The 19,459-nt window shown below is 36.2% G+C and overlaps 1 protein-coding gene across 3 annotated transcripts; it reads left to right on the top strand.

The window, feature by feature from the left end:
• Positions 1-1,491: 1,491 nt before the first annotated feature.
• On the top strand, positions 1,492-18,898 carry Lpin (phosphatidate phosphatase LPIN). Of its 3 annotated transcripts, XR_011546646.1 has the most exons (13): positions 1,492-1,798; positions 9,482-10,448; positions 10,719-11,705; positions 11,798-11,913; positions 11,989-12,197; positions 12,420-12,599; positions 12,951-13,475; positions 13,580-13,661; positions 13,733-14,000; positions 14,078-14,581; positions 14,675-14,778; positions 15,371-15,775; positions 16,559-16,698. XR_011546646.1 is itself a non-coding variant. In XM_070666518.1 (12 exons), the coding sequence occupies exons 2-12, from the start codon at positions 10,260-10,262 to the stop codon at positions 16,707-16,709; spliced, it is 3,315 nt and encodes a 1,104-aa protein (XP_070522619.1). In that variant the 5' UTR covers positions 1,492-1,798; positions 9,482-10,259; the 3' UTR covers positions 16,710-18,898. The 3 variants fall into 3 exon arrangements, 2 of the variants coding, with proteins under 2 accessions (XP_070522619.1, XP_070522620.1); XM_070666518.1 differs by lacking the exon at positions 15,371-15,775 and having other exon boundaries at positions 16,559-18,898; XM_070666519.1 differs by lacking the exons at positions 12,420-12,599; positions 15,371-15,775 and having other exon boundaries at positions 16,559-18,898.
• The last annotated feature ends 561 nt before the right edge of the window (positions 18,899-19,459 follow it).

Genomic DNA, 19,459 nt, shown 5'->3' with positions numbered 1-19,459 from the left:
TAATCGTCGATTGCAAATTTAACAATTATCCATAATAAAACTTTCTCGCGGTTACATAATTTGCATGCGGTTTGATATTACCGCAAAAATGTGCGGTGCGTACGTTTTTCCGTTCATATTTCATAATAATTACGATATATCATTTTTCGTTTTCCGTTTAAGACGCTAAAGAGTTTCGGCACTCTTAGAAAATTCATCGTGAACAGTATTTCACAAGGATTAGCAATCTTATATCACCTATTGCGACGTCAGAGCCGATATGCAGATTAAGAAAATAACAAACCAACTTTTGAATATGATTGACTGCGAATTAAAAAGAAATAACAACGTGATTTTTAATTGATAGCACAGATAGTTAATTTAAATTAAAAAAAAAATTATATACAGTTGAGAGAGTTTTAAAATAATTTAAAAAATGGATGCAGTACCGTTCTGTAATTTCGTGAAATGAACTATTTGAGAAGTAACAGACTACGTAAAAGCCATCTCGTGTCACTAACGATAACAGCATTCGTAATATTAAAAAAAAGAAAAAAAAATTATGTCGTAATAAGTATATTCGCCCGTTCAAGATATTCGAACGTAGATTCCACGAAATTACGGATCCGCTAGGAAGAAACGTGAAAAACACCTACAAGGACGAGGCTTTGTGTCGCTCTTGTAATTGGTTGATCGTCGATGGCGTGACTTTTACATGAAAACAATTTTCGACACGTGGCTAATCGCGCGATATCGTTGCCGATCTAGGCCAACGATCCTCACGTCTTTTGCTTTCTTTGGTCCCCTACATCGAGGCAAAAGAGGCTCGCTGGGGCGATCCGTTAACGACCAATCGCCGGGCTCTTTCTCGCACGAAACACATCGCGTGGTCTCGCACGCATACACGCCAGCAAACGTTTACACGCGCGTCGATCGCGTCATCTTTTACACGCGTGTTTCCCGTACAGAATAAAACGATCGTCCACGAATACGTTCCTCGTATGACTCGAAATAGATAAACTTCGAGGTTACATTCAAGGTTTCGGTAAAATGCAAAATCGGCTAGATCACTCGAAAATTATTTGAATCTACAATATTTAAAAGAGGTAACTAGTGAACATACGATAACTTACGTAGCCTGAGACTTCTTGGATAATTGTTATCTCAAAAAAATATGAAAGTAATAACGTATCATATCTAAAAGATATTTAACTATTTAATAAAATTATTTCGAAGACGTCTATTCAAAATGCTATTAATATTAACACGTTAATTTTTTTTTTTTTTTTCTTCTTTTTTAATTTAAATTTTACTCTCCGTTTCTTTTGTTCATAAAGTGTCGAGATAAATGCATAAATAATATATTTATATCGATTAGTCGCTGTACCCAATTCTAACGGCTGATATAAATTCTTCCCGCTCTCCTTCGTACATACATACATGTATAACCGGCATACATATATTCCTAGACGGTTTCCGTCACGGCGATAAACTTCGGACCGCGCGCTCGCTTGTGGTTTCAGTTTGTTTCAAACGGTCGTACAAGTCGGACGTATTTACGCACCGCTCGCGCTCCTCCGCACGCAACGTCAGTCACGCGTATACACACGCATGCGAACGTATATAGACTGTTTCTACGGCCAGTTCGTGACGGTAAACCTTTAGAGTTGTTTCGCCAATCAAGCGCAATCGCCTCGACTACGGTGGACGCATCTAAAAAAAAAAGCCCTCACGAGTCACGAGCGTGTTCGTACAAAGCCCTCATTACGCCACGTGCTTATTAACGAACGTCCACGTGCTGCATTTCATTCTCTTCCAGGTGAGCGACGTCATGTTTCGATAACTAACGTTATTTTAATTTTTTTTTTCTTTTCTTTTTTTTCTTTTTTTTTTTTTTTAATTGATATAGGAATAAAAGATTTTTCAGAATTAATGTTTGAACGAAACGATTCAAAGTTTGTTACGTTTAAATTAACGATATGCTTTTTAAGTATAATAGCTAATATTTATTATAATGTAAAAACGGGAGATTGCAATAGGATGTTAAATAATCAGAAGTAAAATAATTTGATTCGACGACGCCAATGGAAAGCACATGAGTCAGTATAAGAGAAAACATGTTTACACTCTGCCACGTACTGGCAGAAGCTGACTATCGTGTTGATCATTTTACCGGCATAATAGATACGGCGACGCAAGTGTAACGAATTGTACGCAACAAAAATATGTTTACGAATACGTCACAACGGTGTCAAGGTACAACTACAGTTTTGAGAAATACGATCAACAATACCGCGATAACATTAATAAAATATTTTTTAACATTTAAATATCTCGGAATTTAATATTCAAGCTCCTGAGAATTTCAATTCTATTCATTAGATGACGAAGTAGAAAGTTTCTTTATCTCATTCAATTGCAAGCGGAAATAAATTATTATTTAAACAAACCGATTATTATATCGAATATTTTATTACATTATGTTAACTGATAAATTTTAATGACGACCGTTATTTTTTTTTTTTTTTTTGTAATATTACGCAATTGATTTAATAATTAATCATGAAATTCATAATATGTAAATTGAGAAAGAATAAATAGATGAAAAGCATTATAAAATTTTCTTGCGTGCATTCGTTACATAATATCGTCATTGGCTGTGTAATATCTCCGAAGGAAGCTTCGCGTTTCCTGCGCTTTGATCTTATTTCGGTAAGAAGCACTGAATCAGCGAAGCTCAAGGCTATCGCGAGTGACATGCCAGGCTTTATATTCCAAGAAGTCTGTATCGCGAAAAGAGGAACAAGATATAAAAGTTGATTCAGACCATACGACACTAACGTTGCCGGTACGAAACGGTTCGTGTCGTATTAGTCGGAATCAACCATAAAAAAAAAAAATAAAAAAGAAAATGCAGAATGAAAGAAGCAGCACGAAATCTTTCGTCACAAAAACGGTAGAGAAAACTTGAATCGACTTCTATCTTCGTGGCTAAGACAATTGACACACTTTGACCGTCCGAGAAAAATGTTATTAATTCTCAGAAAGTTTAATTATTTGAATCTCGAAGCACTTTTCTACGTTATCGATTAGCCGCGTTTATTTTACATTTTACTGTTCCTTTTTCTCTTTTGTGTTCCGAACTAAGTTTTGGGTAATAATGCCTTTGGTACGAGGACGTACAAAAATAAATACCACCTCACAATTGTGCATTCAGTGCCAGGTCCACGGTCAAAGAAATTTACCTGGACGAGAGCCAGTCGTTACCGTCCCGTCCGGATATTCTACTTTTGAAATCGTAGGTTGGCGATTGTCGGTCACGCGAATTCATTTCAATCTCGAAAGCAGCAGGTCACGAGACTCGCTGTTTTCTTCCGCGTATCGTGGGTGGCCATCAACAACGCCGAGATATTGACTGCTAGCGATTTATTTTAGACTGTGTAAACTAAAGAGTTGGATACGCGTGATCAATCTGCGTACGGCCGAGGTATGTACGTTGTAGGAAAGTGCTCGAGCGTAAATCCACCTTCGCGTGAGTTTGATTTACTGTCATTAAAACGAGACGGGAATTATAAAGAAAGGAGGGAAAAATAATTGCGCCTAACCACCATTGATTTTCCGCGAGAGATGTAGCAAGTGTAATCGTACGCTTGGTAATTATATTTAATTTCCGAATATTATTTAGTCACTGATCAGCATTTTTCGCAATGTTAATATTAGAAAGCTATAACGCTACTATAATTTGGTGGACAGATCGGAATGCCAATTTCGCGCGCCCGTTCGCACGCAACTCATTATCATTTTCTGAATTTTTGCGAAAGCCAGTCTCGCGAAAGGTAAACCGTCTTTAGGCTTGTTACAAGCGGCGCGATTTTTATTGCTGGGTTACACACGAGGTATCAGCTCGCGGTTATTTCACGATCGGATTACTTTCGCCGCTTAACAGTCCACTGTCTTTCCCATACACGAGGCGATCGCGCATAGACCGCGAATACGTGTCGAAGTTAATTACGTAACACGCGCGAGACGAACAAATCGGAGAAAATCGATGCGTTGGCAAAAAAAGAAAAGAAAAAAAAAATCGTACGTAATCGGCGGTCGTCGATCATCGGTCGGTTCTTTAATGAAAAATTGAAGTAATCTCAGAAACACCGCTCTGTCTGCCGGAGATAATTTCTACGCACACCGCGCGTATAACACAAGCGATGATTAATCGCGAGAACCTTAACTGACGACACAGTTAATCACCGGTGCATGCTTGTCCAGTGATTGCATGGGTAACGGTCGATGGAATTAATTTCCCTACCTCGACGAAGGTGTCTTAATTAAAGCTGCGTTTCGCGACGCGCCGCGAATCGCGATCTGCAATTTCACAGAGCTGCGAATTTTACGGTCAGCGATTGCTAACAGTTTATTTTTCGACGGATTGTTTTTGCGTTTCGGAGTCCGTTGGATAACTTAGATTATACGAGTGATTCTGTAAATGAGGTTTCTTCGAATTATATCCGGGAGTAACGAGACAAAGATTATGAACTTTGAATTCGACATTTATTGCGTCGAGTTGAGATATATATAAATATATAAATTTTTTTTAGCGATTATATACGATTGTGACTTTGACCGGCTCTGAGTAAACGATGACGCGTGATACCGAAGATAAAAAGCACCTGTTTTTAGCAGATATTTTTTTTAAATAAAAGACTATGTTATTATTATTATTATTATTTTTTTTTTAACTAAAAATCCCGCGAGAAGAATTTATTATTAGATACTTCTAACATTTTTTCGAATAAATTGTTTTTAAATATTTTAAAATTATTTTACAAATTAAATCTTATTCTTTTACTCTTAAACAAAAGTAAGCGTGTAATGTTTGCAGCGACAACAAGCGAAATTATTTGACAATAATTTAACAAAAATAATCTACAGCAAGACTTCGCGAGGCCTCGCGTTTTCAATATGCACATATCTCGTTAGAGTTTTGGCCGTTTGCCGAGTTCTCCGGAAAGTTATGTATTTGCGATTTAAGCAGACGGATAACGTTATATAACAAAATTGTTTGGAGACGTCGCAGGTCAATGCGCCGAGGTAAAAGAAAACGCGGCTTTGGTATTCACAGATACCGGCAATGAATTAAAAACTCGCGTGCTCGGTGATCGTATTCGTTTAACGAGAACAATCGCCTGCCTACGTTATTTAGCCGTAGGCAGCGCATTCTCGTTAGGCGGTCGTCCAAATGTCTAAATTTGCATTTCGTCTTGTTTCGAGAGAAGCGCAAAGTGCATTTCCTCGATCACGCTTTTACGTATAATTGCTCACGCGAGCGCAACAAACTACGGTACAATCAATGCCGCCTTGCAATCAATCGTTACGTCATTATCTTCCCTCGTTATCTCAAACAATTGCGAGTTTCAGCATGTTACGATTGTGTGGCAACGTTATACATTTGCGAGCTCTTTACAGGCAATAAAATAAATTGTGAAAAATACACCACGCGTGGTGTTCAATCGTAAAAATGAGCGCAGTTAGAAAAATGTCTCAGGACGAACGCGGCTTTGCAATTCGCATACTCTCCGAATTGCCTCGTTTGCAGGCTGATCGTTAAGCAATTATTATTCGCAGCTATTAATAGGGGCTCGAGAGTGCCATTGATAGAACGCAGACGTAAACGAGATTTACGTAGGTCATGTCAGAGCTATGAGCGAGAGCAAACAGGCAGATGTCATGTCCAGAAGTACGAGATACGCATATATGTGCGTGTATGTACGCATCTAAAATATTCGTGAAAATATTGTTCGGCTTTTTGACACCGGTCCAAGTGTCAGATTAAATCACCGTTTCTTTTTACTCACTGATTGCGCAATATTGAATAATCTTGCGACTTCCTCCGCGTGAATCTTGGACGATGTATAAAATTCAATCGCGACGTAATTCAAATGTATTCCCCCGTATAATTTGCGTATTAATTATGTAAAAGGGGTAATGGATAAATTATTATCGAATGGTAAACAGCGAGAGTCGTAAAAAAACACCGCGGCACATTGAGAACCTCTGAAACTTTCTTACTCTTCGGTTAAAGAGGTGAATCTCTCTCGTTGAGGACGAGATGACTCGTACGAGAGCTTGCATATTTCTTGAGAGAGCGCAACGGTAACTTTTTATGCCTTTCGAACGACATCGTGAAGTTTCAACCGTTGAACTTTTTCGCGGCAGACGGTTACGTGATCTATATAAAGTCGATTTAAACTTAAAAGTGATTCGGAAAAATTCCACGAGACTTGTATCTCAATGTTCAAATGCATATTGTCGTAGTCGATTTCCTGCTTTTATCCGCGGATGATTTTAACATCTTTGAGGACAGTTTTTATAATTTTTTTTTATAATTAGAATATAGCGCGGTGCGAGAGTTATGCATGCAAATGTTAAACGAGAATTCTCGGCTCGTTTTTTTATAAACGCGGCTCGACTTTTTCATTTACACGCGCACTCGAGTTGGAAAATTACAAAGAAAAAGGTATTTTCGCGAAGGGCGACGCGGATAATTCGCCTGTTATGAGCGAGCAAGCCGGTTCTGTCGTTGCGTTTCACTTGCGTTGCAACCTTCTCTTTTACGCAAGCCCCAGGAAAGTGATTGATCTTTTTGCGCCGTTATTCACCAGTCAAAGACTGGGCTCATATTTTGCAATTATGTTCGTCGTTCTTGCATTTGTTGTGCAGACAATTTTTTTTTATGAATTTTATTCAGCTCCTAGATACATTCAAATGTCGGATTAAAATTAAATTTTATCAATCTACAATCGCTAATATTCATTACATTTATATGCAATTACGTAGCTAATGACTGCAAGATATGCGAATAAAATCAGCTGACACATCGCGTTGCGAAAGGTCGCGGAAAATAGAAATCTGAATTATAAAAATATACATATAAACAATTGCAAGAGAACGATTCGAGCTTAATGCAAAACAGAGACTAACTGCTGCAGTAAGTTAAAAAATAAATAACAACGTCGGCTATCAGACCATCAGCGAAATACGCGTTGTAAAATAATCGTTACGCGGCAGGAAAAAAGATAAGTGGACATCCTCTGCACGTTAATATTTAACAGATGAATAATGATATCTTGTAAGTTACACACTCACCGTACGGCGAGACTCTCGTAAACATCTGGACCAGCTCACCCGTTTGCGTCGCCAGAGGCCTTTGAGTTCTCGTACCAAACCGTTGTTTACACATCACACACGTAGGCACAATATCCATGGTACACTCACGATCGCGAAACCTGTAAAAAAAAAGACGTGTCGTCATTATACCTTGACAATGTTAAGCTGTATGTGACTTGCGTTGCTTAGCGAACAAAGTACAACGTTCATGATTTTTGCATTGCGCTCACATCAACCGCCTACACGTCACTCGACAATCGGATGACGGCCAAGTGAATACAAAATTGCACTCTCTTTTTTCATTCGTATTTCTTTGAGGCTACGATCATTGTTCAATATTAATTCGCCGCGAATGTCAATAATTTATTAATAATAATTATAAATTTGTTAATAGTTTACTTATTGCAATACTAATAAATTAAACATTTTTTAATATTTGTCAAAATAAATTTTCAGACATTAATAATATATCCATGATACTGATATCAATCTTTCACTTTTTGTACAGCTAGAAATAAATAATATCTTCAGTATGTGTATAAATTGAATGTTGATTGAAAGTGATTTAAGACGATTATATATTTGTAAGTATTTTTTCGTTGGAAGAATGTAATCGTGTCCAAAAAATATGTTTAAAATTTATAAAAGCAATGCATAAAGAATGAAAACGTATGTACTTTGTTCAAAGTAATCTAGGCGAGAGCATGTTATATGTTACATAAATGTTTCTGCATTGGCGACGTTCTGTATCAGAGATTTACGCTATTTTTAACAAATTGTATCAGGGCACATGTGAATAACGGAGATGACTACCGTGACACGTTCGTTTTTGTGTTCCTCTCAAGTAAGCCTCCGTGCAGTCTACTGTTATTCATATCAGATTTGTGTGAAAAGAAAACGTGGCATCTCACGTTTTATAAGGATTGAAAAGAGTTGTCGCAAGAAGAAAGAAATCACAAAATATTCATAGGTCGCTACTTATGCACATTCTAAATATAACTTCGCTTACGTGATTCCGAAGTTGAAATCCAAAGATCGGCGTATCACGTAACAATATTCAGGTCAGGCCGATACTTCGCGTTATCTCCCGTTTTCGGTGAAACCGCGCGATCCGCCGGCGATGAGCAACGCGCCGCGAAGACATCACAACCGCCATTTGTTGTAATTATTAATTACACAATATGGCTGCATTCGTTGATGGATTAATCGGAAGCCAAAGACGATCAGCTTCGCACGGCCATCTTTGCAGAATGATTTTCCAATTACCTGAAAAAGAAAGAGATCTTATTATATGAATTTGAATCTTTTCGTCGATATTTTCCGGCCATTCTATTTCTAATCCTGAAGAATAATAATTATTCGAAAGATGCCTTTCGGGCGATCGCTGTTTCTAGAAATTAAGAGTGTGATAGACGAGAAAATGAACGATCGTGTTCATCGATCATCAGCCGTGATTTGATGCTTTTAAGTAGGCTTTCGTATACCTCCGCCCAAATAGAAGCGGGCTCGTTCGGCCGCGATTAAAATATCTCGCGATCGCGTCGATCGCCGTGCTTCCGCCCGATTATTTCTCGACTTTGGTCCGACGAGATCGCTTCGTCGGGCTCGACCGAAATAGCTTACGATCTTACCTAACCCCGACTCTTGCGAGGGTTTCGGCGAACTTCGACCGCCGTTATCGGGCTTCGTCGAACTATGCGCTACGTCGTCGTTGTCTCGCTGAATATTTCGCGTATAGGACGAAGGATGCGTAAGATTTGCGTATATATTTACGACGGATCGACCAGCTTGATCCAGCCCCGAAAGAACGATGGCTATCCCGCGAAAACCGTTAACGCCAAGATGACGTCACACGTGAAGCTAGTCGATTTCCTAGAGTTCAGTTAATGCGCCGAATCGCGAACTTTTCGCAGCGCCTTGATTGGCAATTGACTAGGACATTTTCGGACACTCGAAACTTACTGTTTCACAGCGGCCAATCAATACTCCCGAAAAATTATTCTAGATACATGAAGTATCAGCTTTGTGCGTCAACTACGTTCGTCTCTAGAACGATTTTCTTGATTCTTTTCTTACGAGATTAATTTTAAGAAGCCATCAATAATAAAAACCGCATATATAATTTTCTGACAAAATTTTAATTTTTCTAAATTGAGAAATTCTTATATTCGAAGTATTAATACCTGACGCTCGCGGCAGGTTAGGTATCAGAAATTGTAACGGCGTATGTCGTTCGCTTGTCGTATTCAGAGCGCAGCTGATCGATGTTGTGTACATACGTGGAGACAGGCAAGTGAGCGCGCAGGTGGACATTGATATCCCGTATTCTTTGTTCCAGGCAATTTCTCGTGCCGGAGGAGTCTTTCGAAACGCGCGGTAACCTCGCCGGCCGACCACGGTTACGTCGCGTTATCGACCACCGGCGTACCCGCTGCGCCGATTGGCACGGCCGGGACACGTGACCCCGCGCGTAACGTCAGTTCGGACGGCTCTACTACTCGTCTGCTGGCGGTGTCAGGCTGTACTGCAACTGCACTTGTCAGTTCTCGTTCGACGGGGGAACAAAGGACTCGTGGATAGAGACAGTTCTCAAGCCTGTCCGCGCTACGGATCGTACGTTTTGTCGGCGACCGCGCTCCTTCATCAGGCTGGCCTCCGCTCGACTCGGCTGACGGGAATTCGCAGGCAACCTCACGGTACTGAGAGAAACCCGTGTTCGCGGTACGTACAGGTGCTCTTGACAGCTCGCCGTCACACAGCGTCGTCGGCGGCGGGCCGTGGCCGAGTTTCGTCGTGACGGTGTCCTTGGGCTCGAAAAAATCGAACGGCGAGCCGTCGACGGGTCGTCGTAACTTTAGACATCTGTCGAGCGACGAATAATCTCGAATTCATTGACGTTCTTGGCAGTCTATCGCCGTCGCTGTCTATCCGTCTCTCTCGCTTTCTCTCTTTCTCGCACGCGGGAGACCTTCGGACCGAAGACAGCCGTGGATACATTTCCTTTTCGCCGCCCCGGGAATTTCGAACCGCGCTTCGTCGACCGTGTTCCTTCTTTTCTTCTTCTCCGCCGTCGTCGTCGGTCGAGTCCGCGGCCCCGCGGTGCGCGGGTTTAGGACATGTACAGCATGAACTATATCGCCAAGATCATCAGCAACTTCCGTCTCTTCTACAACGAGATCAACGCCGCAACACTCACCGGTGCGATCGACGTGATCGTCGTCGAGCAGCCTGATGGCTCCTTCACGTGCTCGCCCTTTCATGTTCGTTTCGGGAAGCTCGGCGTACTTCGCTCCAGGGCGAAAGTGGTAAGTCCTCGAATGCCTATTACCGGCAGTTTGTCACCGCGCAAATTAGTACAATGAGATTAGATTGTCCTTCGCCGCACATTTAAAAACGTTTTTACTTTTTCTTCGCGATAGTATTTTTGAATTATTTTTTAACACTATAAATATTATTGTGACATTATTTATTATGCAAATTTTTGTCGAATATAATTTTGCGTAAGAATGATATTTTTTCTATTTAATTGTTTACAGAAATTTGTATTTCCCTGCGTAATAGAAATGTTTTTGCAGGTGGACATTGAAATAAATGGAGAACCTAGAGAGATTCATATGAAACTTGGAGATTCTGGAGAGGCGTTCTTTGTAGAAGAAGTCAGTTCAAACGGATCTCCAGCCGATACTGAAATTCCACCGCATTTGGCTTGCTCGCCCATACCCGACAATTGCTTTCCACCGCCGAAGTTTAATCTGCTGTCGGAATTGCCCCCAGAACAGAAAGAAAAGATTCTTATAGATTCGGTGCTGTCCACCGAGCGAGAAAAATGGGAACAGATGTCTGCTTTGCCACCTGACCAACGGGAGAAGTTTCTGATTGAACAGTTCTCAGATCTTCCGGCAGAACATCGTGAAAGATGGCTTCAGATTGCTTCATTAACCGTAGAGGAACGAGACGAGATGTTTAAAGAAAGCTTTGGCACTATATCTCCAGAGCAGAAGCAGCAGATGATCAGAGAACAGTACTCTGCTTTGAAAACGGAAGATAAAGAGAGATTGTTTAAGGAAAATTTTCCAGAGCTTTCAGTCGAGCAGAGGCAGAGCTTCGAGAAAGCTTTATTGAGTGATTGGAAGGAAAAAGAGGAAAAATGGGAAGAGAAACATGACAAGAACGAAGACGAAGAAATATTTGATATGGACGTTATTAGTGACGAGCAACCGAAAACGACAATTTGTCCAAAGTCTTTTGTAGCCGTTACTTCATCGGAGAGAATTCGAAAGATTAGCGTGGTAAAAAATGACTTTAGACCAATTACTGATGACCCTCAAAGTAGTAGTAAAGAAAAGTCCAGTGACGAATCAAATTCGTCTTCGTGCAAGAAGAATTTAAAGGAAGAAAATATTGAAGAGATCAAGAATAACAATTCGACTAAGAGGAAACGCAAGAGGAAAAGTATTATGAAGAAAAAAGGCTCGCAAAGAAAAACTAGCAACGGCAGTAGCAGTCAAACAGAGTTGAGTGAGACTGATGCAGTTTTTACCGAAGAATCAATTAGCGAAGCGGTAAATTATATTGATGAATTTAATATTCTGTTACATATCGACATATTTTTTTAATATTAATTTTTTACATTTATTTATTGAATATATTTTAGGGCCCCAATCCAATAACAGAAGATGAAAAGAACGCTGTGGAATCGGTAACGACTTCTCAAGATGAGATACGACCTGAAACCGATTTTCACTTTTTTAGCGACTCAGAAGTTACTAAGTATGTAATTTATACGTTTGGTTTATATAATTTATTTACGTAGATATATTTATAATTTTATTATGTGTTTAACAGAAATAAAGACTCTAGATCATGTTCACCTATTCAATCGGACACCGAGTTCGAAGTGCGTAAAATTACGCAAGAAGATAGCGAGAGAGAGGATGACAAGGCTCATCAACAGAGTTGGAGATGGGGCGAACTGCCCAGTCCTCCTCCAGAATCGGCACATTTGTCGCATCGGAATTCATTGAGTTCTTTAGCAACAACTAATCAGCCAAATAGTTAGTATATAATTTTATTATGCTAATTTATACATGTATACGGTTCATAATTAACAACAATTCTAATTATCAAATGCTATTATCGATCATTCATGTTTCAAATTACTAAAATGACTGATACACCAAACTTAACATGTCTGAATGTAAAATTCTTTATTTTTTCATGAAAATAAACTATCCTAACGCTTGTTCATTAACCGCTAACCGCTTTTTTAAACGCAGAAGATGCACAACGATCTATGCTCAGTGGCATGTTCTCCTTTATGAAGAAGACTTCTCGCGTAAGACACAATCCGGAATCTGAAGGAATTTATCTTAGTGATCTTAATGCTGACGAACTGGACCCCGAGGTTGCGGCTTTGTATTTTCCTTCTTCCCATCGAGGCTCGACGTCGGCTAAAGGTATATGGTAAACTAGCTGTTGCTTCTGCACGTTGAAAATAAACCGAAACTAACAAATGCATTTTTTAACATTAAAATTTATATTTTCTGTTTTTGCTTTTAAAAATAAATAATTTTTTAAGCATTTAACGAAAGTATTTTATATTAATTCATGAGGGTACTTTTTAACTTTCTGAAAATGAAAGGGTTTATTCTTAACTTTTTAATAATAAATAAAAATAAATAATTAATGAAGCTGTATTTGTAAAAAATTTTAATTTATTGATTTTTAATTAACTTTATGAGTTGTGGTGTTATTATCTAATATTATTCTTTATATTTCATGTGAAAAACCCGTGTATTTTATTACAGATAGAAAAGGAGTAGATGAAGAAGATACAGAGTCGGGTAACGGCCCAAGCTTACCTCAAAGCCCTAACAGTGTTGAGGGAGCTATCGGTGGACCAAAGTCTCTAGACAGCGATTTCGAGGAACCGAAGCATCCTATGTTCGATAATAACATAGATATAAGTATATCTTTATGCGGTGGTTTGGACAGTGAAAACGGACCATCCATTGAGTCTTTCAACGAAAACTTATTGCACTTTGATGACGTTTGTACCGATCCAAAATTATACGAGAATCCAAATCTGGTCGTGAAAATTAATGGAAAATTCTACAATTGGACTACAGCATGTCCAATAGTGTTAACCTATGTTGTTTTCCAAAGACATTTACCACAAAACGCAATTGAAAATCTGTACATGTCATTACCGGTGCACGAAGATAAGAAACAACAGAGCAGTGGCAAGCCCGAGAGTCGTAGTGGATATAGTTCGTGGTTTTCTTGGAGACGTTCTACACAACCTCCTAAAAAATCGGTGGATGCTAGTCAAAGTAAGACTTCGAACTTTTGGTTTCGTTTAATAAATTTTTTTATTTTGTATTTATCTTGAAATTAAGTTATATTAAAATATAATTATGTTATTGATTTGTTACAGATGACGAAATTACAGTGCAGACATCTGAACAGTCTTTGGAAGCTAAGACTGTTACAAACGATGAATTACCCTCTGTCAACAGGTAAATTCTTTAATATTTTATATTTAATTTTGTTTATATTTAATTTAATTCTACGATTTGTATTTTTATAGGGAAATAAAGACTGACCAAAATACCGACTCGTCAAGCTCAACCGAAATATCAGAAGCCTGTGCTAGATTGACAACTACATCGAACGAAGTTACACTCGTAAAGACTGAAAAAACGCGTGAAGGAGAGGGTGAAGGGTACAGTGGTGGTGAAGATTCTGATAGCAATCATAATGAACCAACGGGCATTAAAATACCTGTTGAAAGAAGACCATATTACGAGTCCACGGAAAAATATCGTAAAACTTTACGACTGTCATCCGAACAAATAGTAAGTATTTTTGTGCACTTTTTTTTCATTGCGTAAAGTATGAACAAAAAAACGAATAAGTTGATTTTTTTTTGCAGGCGAGTCTCGATTTGCAGGATGGGGCGAACGAAGTTGTCTTTAGTGTAACCACTGCTTACCAGGGTACGAAACGCTGCAAATGCCATATTTATAAATGGAAATGGAATGATAAGATTGTCATTTCTGACATCGACGGTACTATTACGAAATCCGATGTTCTGGGTCACATTCTACCGATAGTGGGCAAGGACTGGGCTCAATCCGGGGTTGCTCAATTATTTACAAAGATTAAAAATAATGGCTACAAACTATTATACCTCTCGGCGAGAGCAATTGGTCAAGCTGGAGGAACTCGAGAATATCTGAGGAATTTGAGACAAGGGGATTTATCATTGCCAGAAGGCCCGTTACTTTTAAATCCTACAAGCTTGATTTTAGCATTTCATCGCGAGGTTATAGAGAAGAAGCCGGAAGAATTTAAAATATCATGTCTGAAAGATATTCAGGCATTATTCCCTGAAGGATCTGTGCCATTTTACGCAGGATATGGAAATCGTATAAATGTATGAAAATTCGTTCTCAATTATTAATTTATTTAAAGTAAATAATACATTTTTTGTAGTAAATTTATTAAATATAACATTCTATATGTACAGGATGTGTGGGCGTATCGAGCAGTAGGCATTCCTATAATGCGGATTTTTACTATAAACCATCGAGGAGAATTGAAGCATGAATTGACACAGACATTCCAATCTTCGTAAGTATTTTATCACATTATTGTCTTGTACTAAAATAATCTTTTTTTTGGGGGGGATATTAAAGAATATATAACAACAAAATCGAGAAACAGATACATGTATCTATCGCGCAATATATGTTAAATTTACTTTTCGCGTAATTTATTATTTAATTACTTTTATTTTTTTTTATACTCAATACAAAAAATTCTTTTTGTGCTTTATAGCGTCTTTATTTATTAATACGATTTTTTAAATGTTATTTTTTATGCTTTTAACAATTTTATCGTGTTAATCTTGAGCATGTGCACTTACTAACTTTAAAACAGTCGTATTATTGGAGATGGGATAAAATTAATTGCAGCTAATTTGTATTGTGTATCTATGTAATATTTAATATTATTGCCTAATGTATTAACTAATTTAATCTACTGCTTATTAACAAACTTTACGATAAATATTAATGCTTTTAAACATGCTAAAAATTTAAAATAATTAACAATCTAGATGAAAAGGCTTGAGCGTTAAAATGAAGATTGGTTGAAAAAGAAAAGAATAAAAACACAAATTTTTCATAGGTTATTGATAGGCCGGATATTTCTGTGATTACAGTTATACGCGTCAGTGCAATATCGTCAATGACTTGTTCCCGCCACAACCTATGCCAAACGTCTACTGATAAGCACAACCATAAATTTAATCGATCTATCAATTGAATTAATTTCATTAAAGTATTATACAATAATGCTAATATACTCAGCATTATTGTGTTATTACTGGAACATTGCCGTGCATAATTGCACTATATTTTCTGACAATCAATATGGTACAAAGTTAAAATATATTTTAAACATATACAATCATAAGTACACACGAATAATATAACAGATTATTAGGGCAAAGCTTATTTCCAGTTATTATGTGATACGTCGAATATAATCTAATTAGATATGTTAATATTATATTTTGGAGTATATTTGGTTGTGCAACAACTCCTATCTTCTTATGATTTATAGGGTAAGCACTTGTTTTGTACACATTTGCTTTTCTTATCATCGCTTGATATGCTTTGATTTCCAGCCATTTCTAACATTTTTGTCATGGATTTCGTTTGGGATACATTTTTGGTTTGTTTTGGACTGCAATAGGGAATGGATGGTACTAATGTTGTGACTTGTAAAGTCACTTTATAATATAAAAATGAGACTTAATAATAAACCACTGTTTTCAGACACTTAAATGTATAAGTGAAGAAAATGATTACTGTGTCTTTGTCGAACTCATTTTATTTATTATTTGCTTATCATATCATAATTTTTTCAACCAAGCACTTCACGATCGCTCTCGCATAAACTGTAATATTACTATTTAAATGGTAATAATCTTAGTCATTTTTTTATAAAATAATTACAACTTGTAAGGTGTGTATTAATACTAATTGCTCATTTACATCAATTTTCTTCTTTTGTTGCAATTGTTTATAACGTATACGATTTAATGTAATTTTCATCTTTATTATTTAATTTTTTCTTTTTGTTATAATTTATATATATGTTTTTTGTCGAATTAATCCAAGATTTTTGACGTTTACTTGTACATTTTTATATAATTTATTTAATATATGTATAGAAAGTTAGATGAAAATAATAATTTTTTTTTTATCAGTTTACATATTAATTCATGTTATAAAGTGAATTATAAGATCAATTAAACATTCATTTTCAAGCCATACTGACGGCACAAGGATGCAAATATTGTATAATGCATATTCTATATTTTTTGTTTATTTCCTTATTACAGATATTCGAACATGAGTTTCATCGTCGATCAAGTATTTCCGGCGTGGCGAGAAGATGCTACTGATGAATTTAGTCATTTTGCATATTGGCGAGATCCAATACCTGAAGTACCGAAACTCGAGGAACTCTACACTCAAGCTCAATTTACCTAATAAATTTTACTCCGCAGCTATCATTGCAGTGGACTACGAACGACGATTATGATATTTAACTAACTTTTTATATTCTATGCGTTGATCGTAGTGACTTTGACAGGTGTGATCTCACTTGCGTGAGCACTGAGCCCGTTCTATATATTTTACGTTTATTCTTTAGATATTAAGTAATTTTTGTAAAAATAATCCAGAAGAAAAAAAAGTTTACATATGTATGTGTACGATTATATTATTTAACTTATACGTATAAATGTATTTGTACCATTTATATGTGAGAATAAGTTAATAATGGGAATAAGTTTAATTACATACATGTGATTTATCTTTGAGTAACAAATTTCATCGAGATTACGTAGTAAAACATTCCAGTTTTACATTCAAGTAGTAAAACATCTTCATATTAAATGATATATTAGACGTATTATATCAGCTGTAGCTATTGAATTTATTCACACCAGTCAATGTACACAGCGTGCCTATAATTAAATATATGCTAGAATTATGGCTACGTGCTTTAAAGTGTAACTAATAGCGATTCTTGTATTGCATTATAAGTCAAAAGTCTGCAAACTGTTTCAGATGGCATTTTTTGTCAGCGTCGATGTAGAATACTCTTTTGGAATTCTTAACCGAGAGTTTCTTAATCTTTGTCACGTAGCGCGAATTGTCAGTGTATTTGTGGCTAGAAAACCTCGCTTGTTACCGCACATGTGCTGCAAGTTTTATACGACCATTGTTTATAAATGACAGTGAACGTGTTGTCGTTGGAATTTTTCTTAGCAATCGATAGTAAGAAATTTTAAAATGTAAAAGAGATGCAGTAGCAGATGAATAATCAAGTGTTTATCGCTTACGTTTTCTATTTTTATATAATTATAATTTCAAAGAGCTATAATTTATTTTTGTATAAGATCTCGTTTAAGTTAGTGTGCTGTGAAATTGCCATATCCTTGAAATAATGTTATCATTTACATTGTGATATTCTGATCAAACTAAGGATTGTCAAGTAGGTAACGTGTACAAACGTGAATTTTTCTTTAAATATTGTGTTAAGATAATAATGTACAAGATCCTATTTCGTATTCCGTACGTACTTTTTATTTGCCATTTAATTGTTCTCTCAATTATGGTTGTTCTAATCAAATACATTCTACTAGCTTTTGCTCTTTTACATGTTACCTAAAATATTATTGACGTGTAGATTAAGTTATTTTAGTTTAGTTAATTATCATGTGAAAATAGTGTTGACAGTTTCACTCTTCGTTCTTCTCGAGTCACGCAATTGAAGAAACAGAAGTACAATTGTATCCAAAGATAATGAAGTTCATATTTGCAATAGATTATGTCTTATTATGTGATAATGCATTGTAAGACGACAAGATAACAAAATTGCAGAACAGAGCTCGAATAATTGTAAAACCATCTTGATTTAGATTATCAACGCAATTACACGAAATGACAAAGGAATTAATAATTAAAAAAAAATTACATATATTTAGTATTAATTTAGAATAAACTATAAATTAACCATTTTAACTATTATTGCGTTGTTGTACGATACGACAAAATGTTATAATGTAAATGTGTAATCATTTAATATTTAACTTATCTAGTATTTATACATTTTGTTAAAAGCATTATTTTTGGTACAAATATACTTAGACACATCCTGTTTATTATTTATTTTACTGTTTTTTTAAAATAAATTTGCTTAGGTTTTTTAAAAAATAATTTGTTTAGGTTGTATCATCACAACCTTTCTCGCGATCGTTCTCTTCGCAATAATAAAAAAAATCTTTCATTAAGAACTTTTTAATAAATAAATTTAGGATGGAATAAATTAAAGATAACAGATAATAGTAATAAAGATAATGATGTAATAAAATATGACATTTTTTTACCGAATAATCTAATTTTTACAAAAGGACATAATACATGATTGTTATGAGATAAAAAATTATGTTGCATAAAATGATATATGTCTACTAAGTTTCATATGTTAATAATAGTATAACATTATCGGTAATTTAAGATGATCTCACTATAATGCAACCTAGCTGTTTTACTGAATTTAATTAATTTAATTTTTATCTGTTAGCAGTATTAACACATCCCTTCTATCTATAATAAATGTGTAACCTGTATCTCTTGGAATCATAAATAATAAAAATTTTAATGAAGATATATACTATTCTATAATCATAAATTCAATTATCGTATAAATATTAATGTTTTGTTAATTTATGTTGCATAAATATGATTATATTATAAGAATTCTGTTAATACAACTGTTTAATCATTTTCAGCATCAAATAGAATTTCTTTTTTAATCGAGAAATAATAGAATTATTGATGGGATTGAGTCCATTAAGATTGTTGAAAAAACCATCAGTACAAAGTATAGATTTTCTTTAAATAACGAAAACGGAAGATGAATCGAAGTAGTTACGTGGAACGATAATATTAATAAAATAGAATAAAATAAAAATAAATCTAATCTCGATTTTATTGATAGGTGATAGAAAACTCTAGCGCTCCATAGATCGTCTGATCGCGAGCTCGCAACGGGCTTACGTCAATCGTTCTACTGCAAACGAGAGGACACGCGGCCACGCGAAGAGCATCTGTTTCGAGACGAAGACGTCGAGGCATCCGCGTGTGTTTTCTCACGGTTCATCATCGTGTACCTGTATTTAGTGAAACGCTGTGATTGATCGACGCGTAGTTTTTCTAGCGCGCCGACCAAT

Source organism: Cardiocondyla obscurior, linkage group LG15 (genome assembly GCF_019399895.1).
Source record: "Cardiocondyla obscurior isolate alpha-2009 linkage group LG15, Cobs3.1, whole genome shotgun sequence".
Classification (NCBI taxonomy): domain Eukaryota; kingdom Metazoa; phylum Arthropoda; class Insecta; order Hymenoptera; family Formicidae; genus Cardiocondyla; species Cardiocondyla obscurior.
This window is presented reverse-complemented; position numbering and strand designations above follow the sequence as displayed.

Excerpts from the sequence above, each read along its gene's own strand:
- Lpin (XM_070666518.1), top strand. The coding sequence starts at position 10,260 with ATGTACAGCATGAACTATATCGCCAAGATCATCAGCAACTTCCGTCTC. Across the intron at positions 14,582-14,674 it reads GATATGGAAATCGTATAAAT|GATGTGTGGGCGTATCGAGC; the intron begins GTATGAAAATTC and ends CTATATGTACAG. Across the intron at positions 14,779-16,558 it reads ACACAGACATTCCAATCTTC|ATATTCGAACATGAGTTTCA; the intron begins GTAAGTATTTTA and ends TCCTTATTACAG.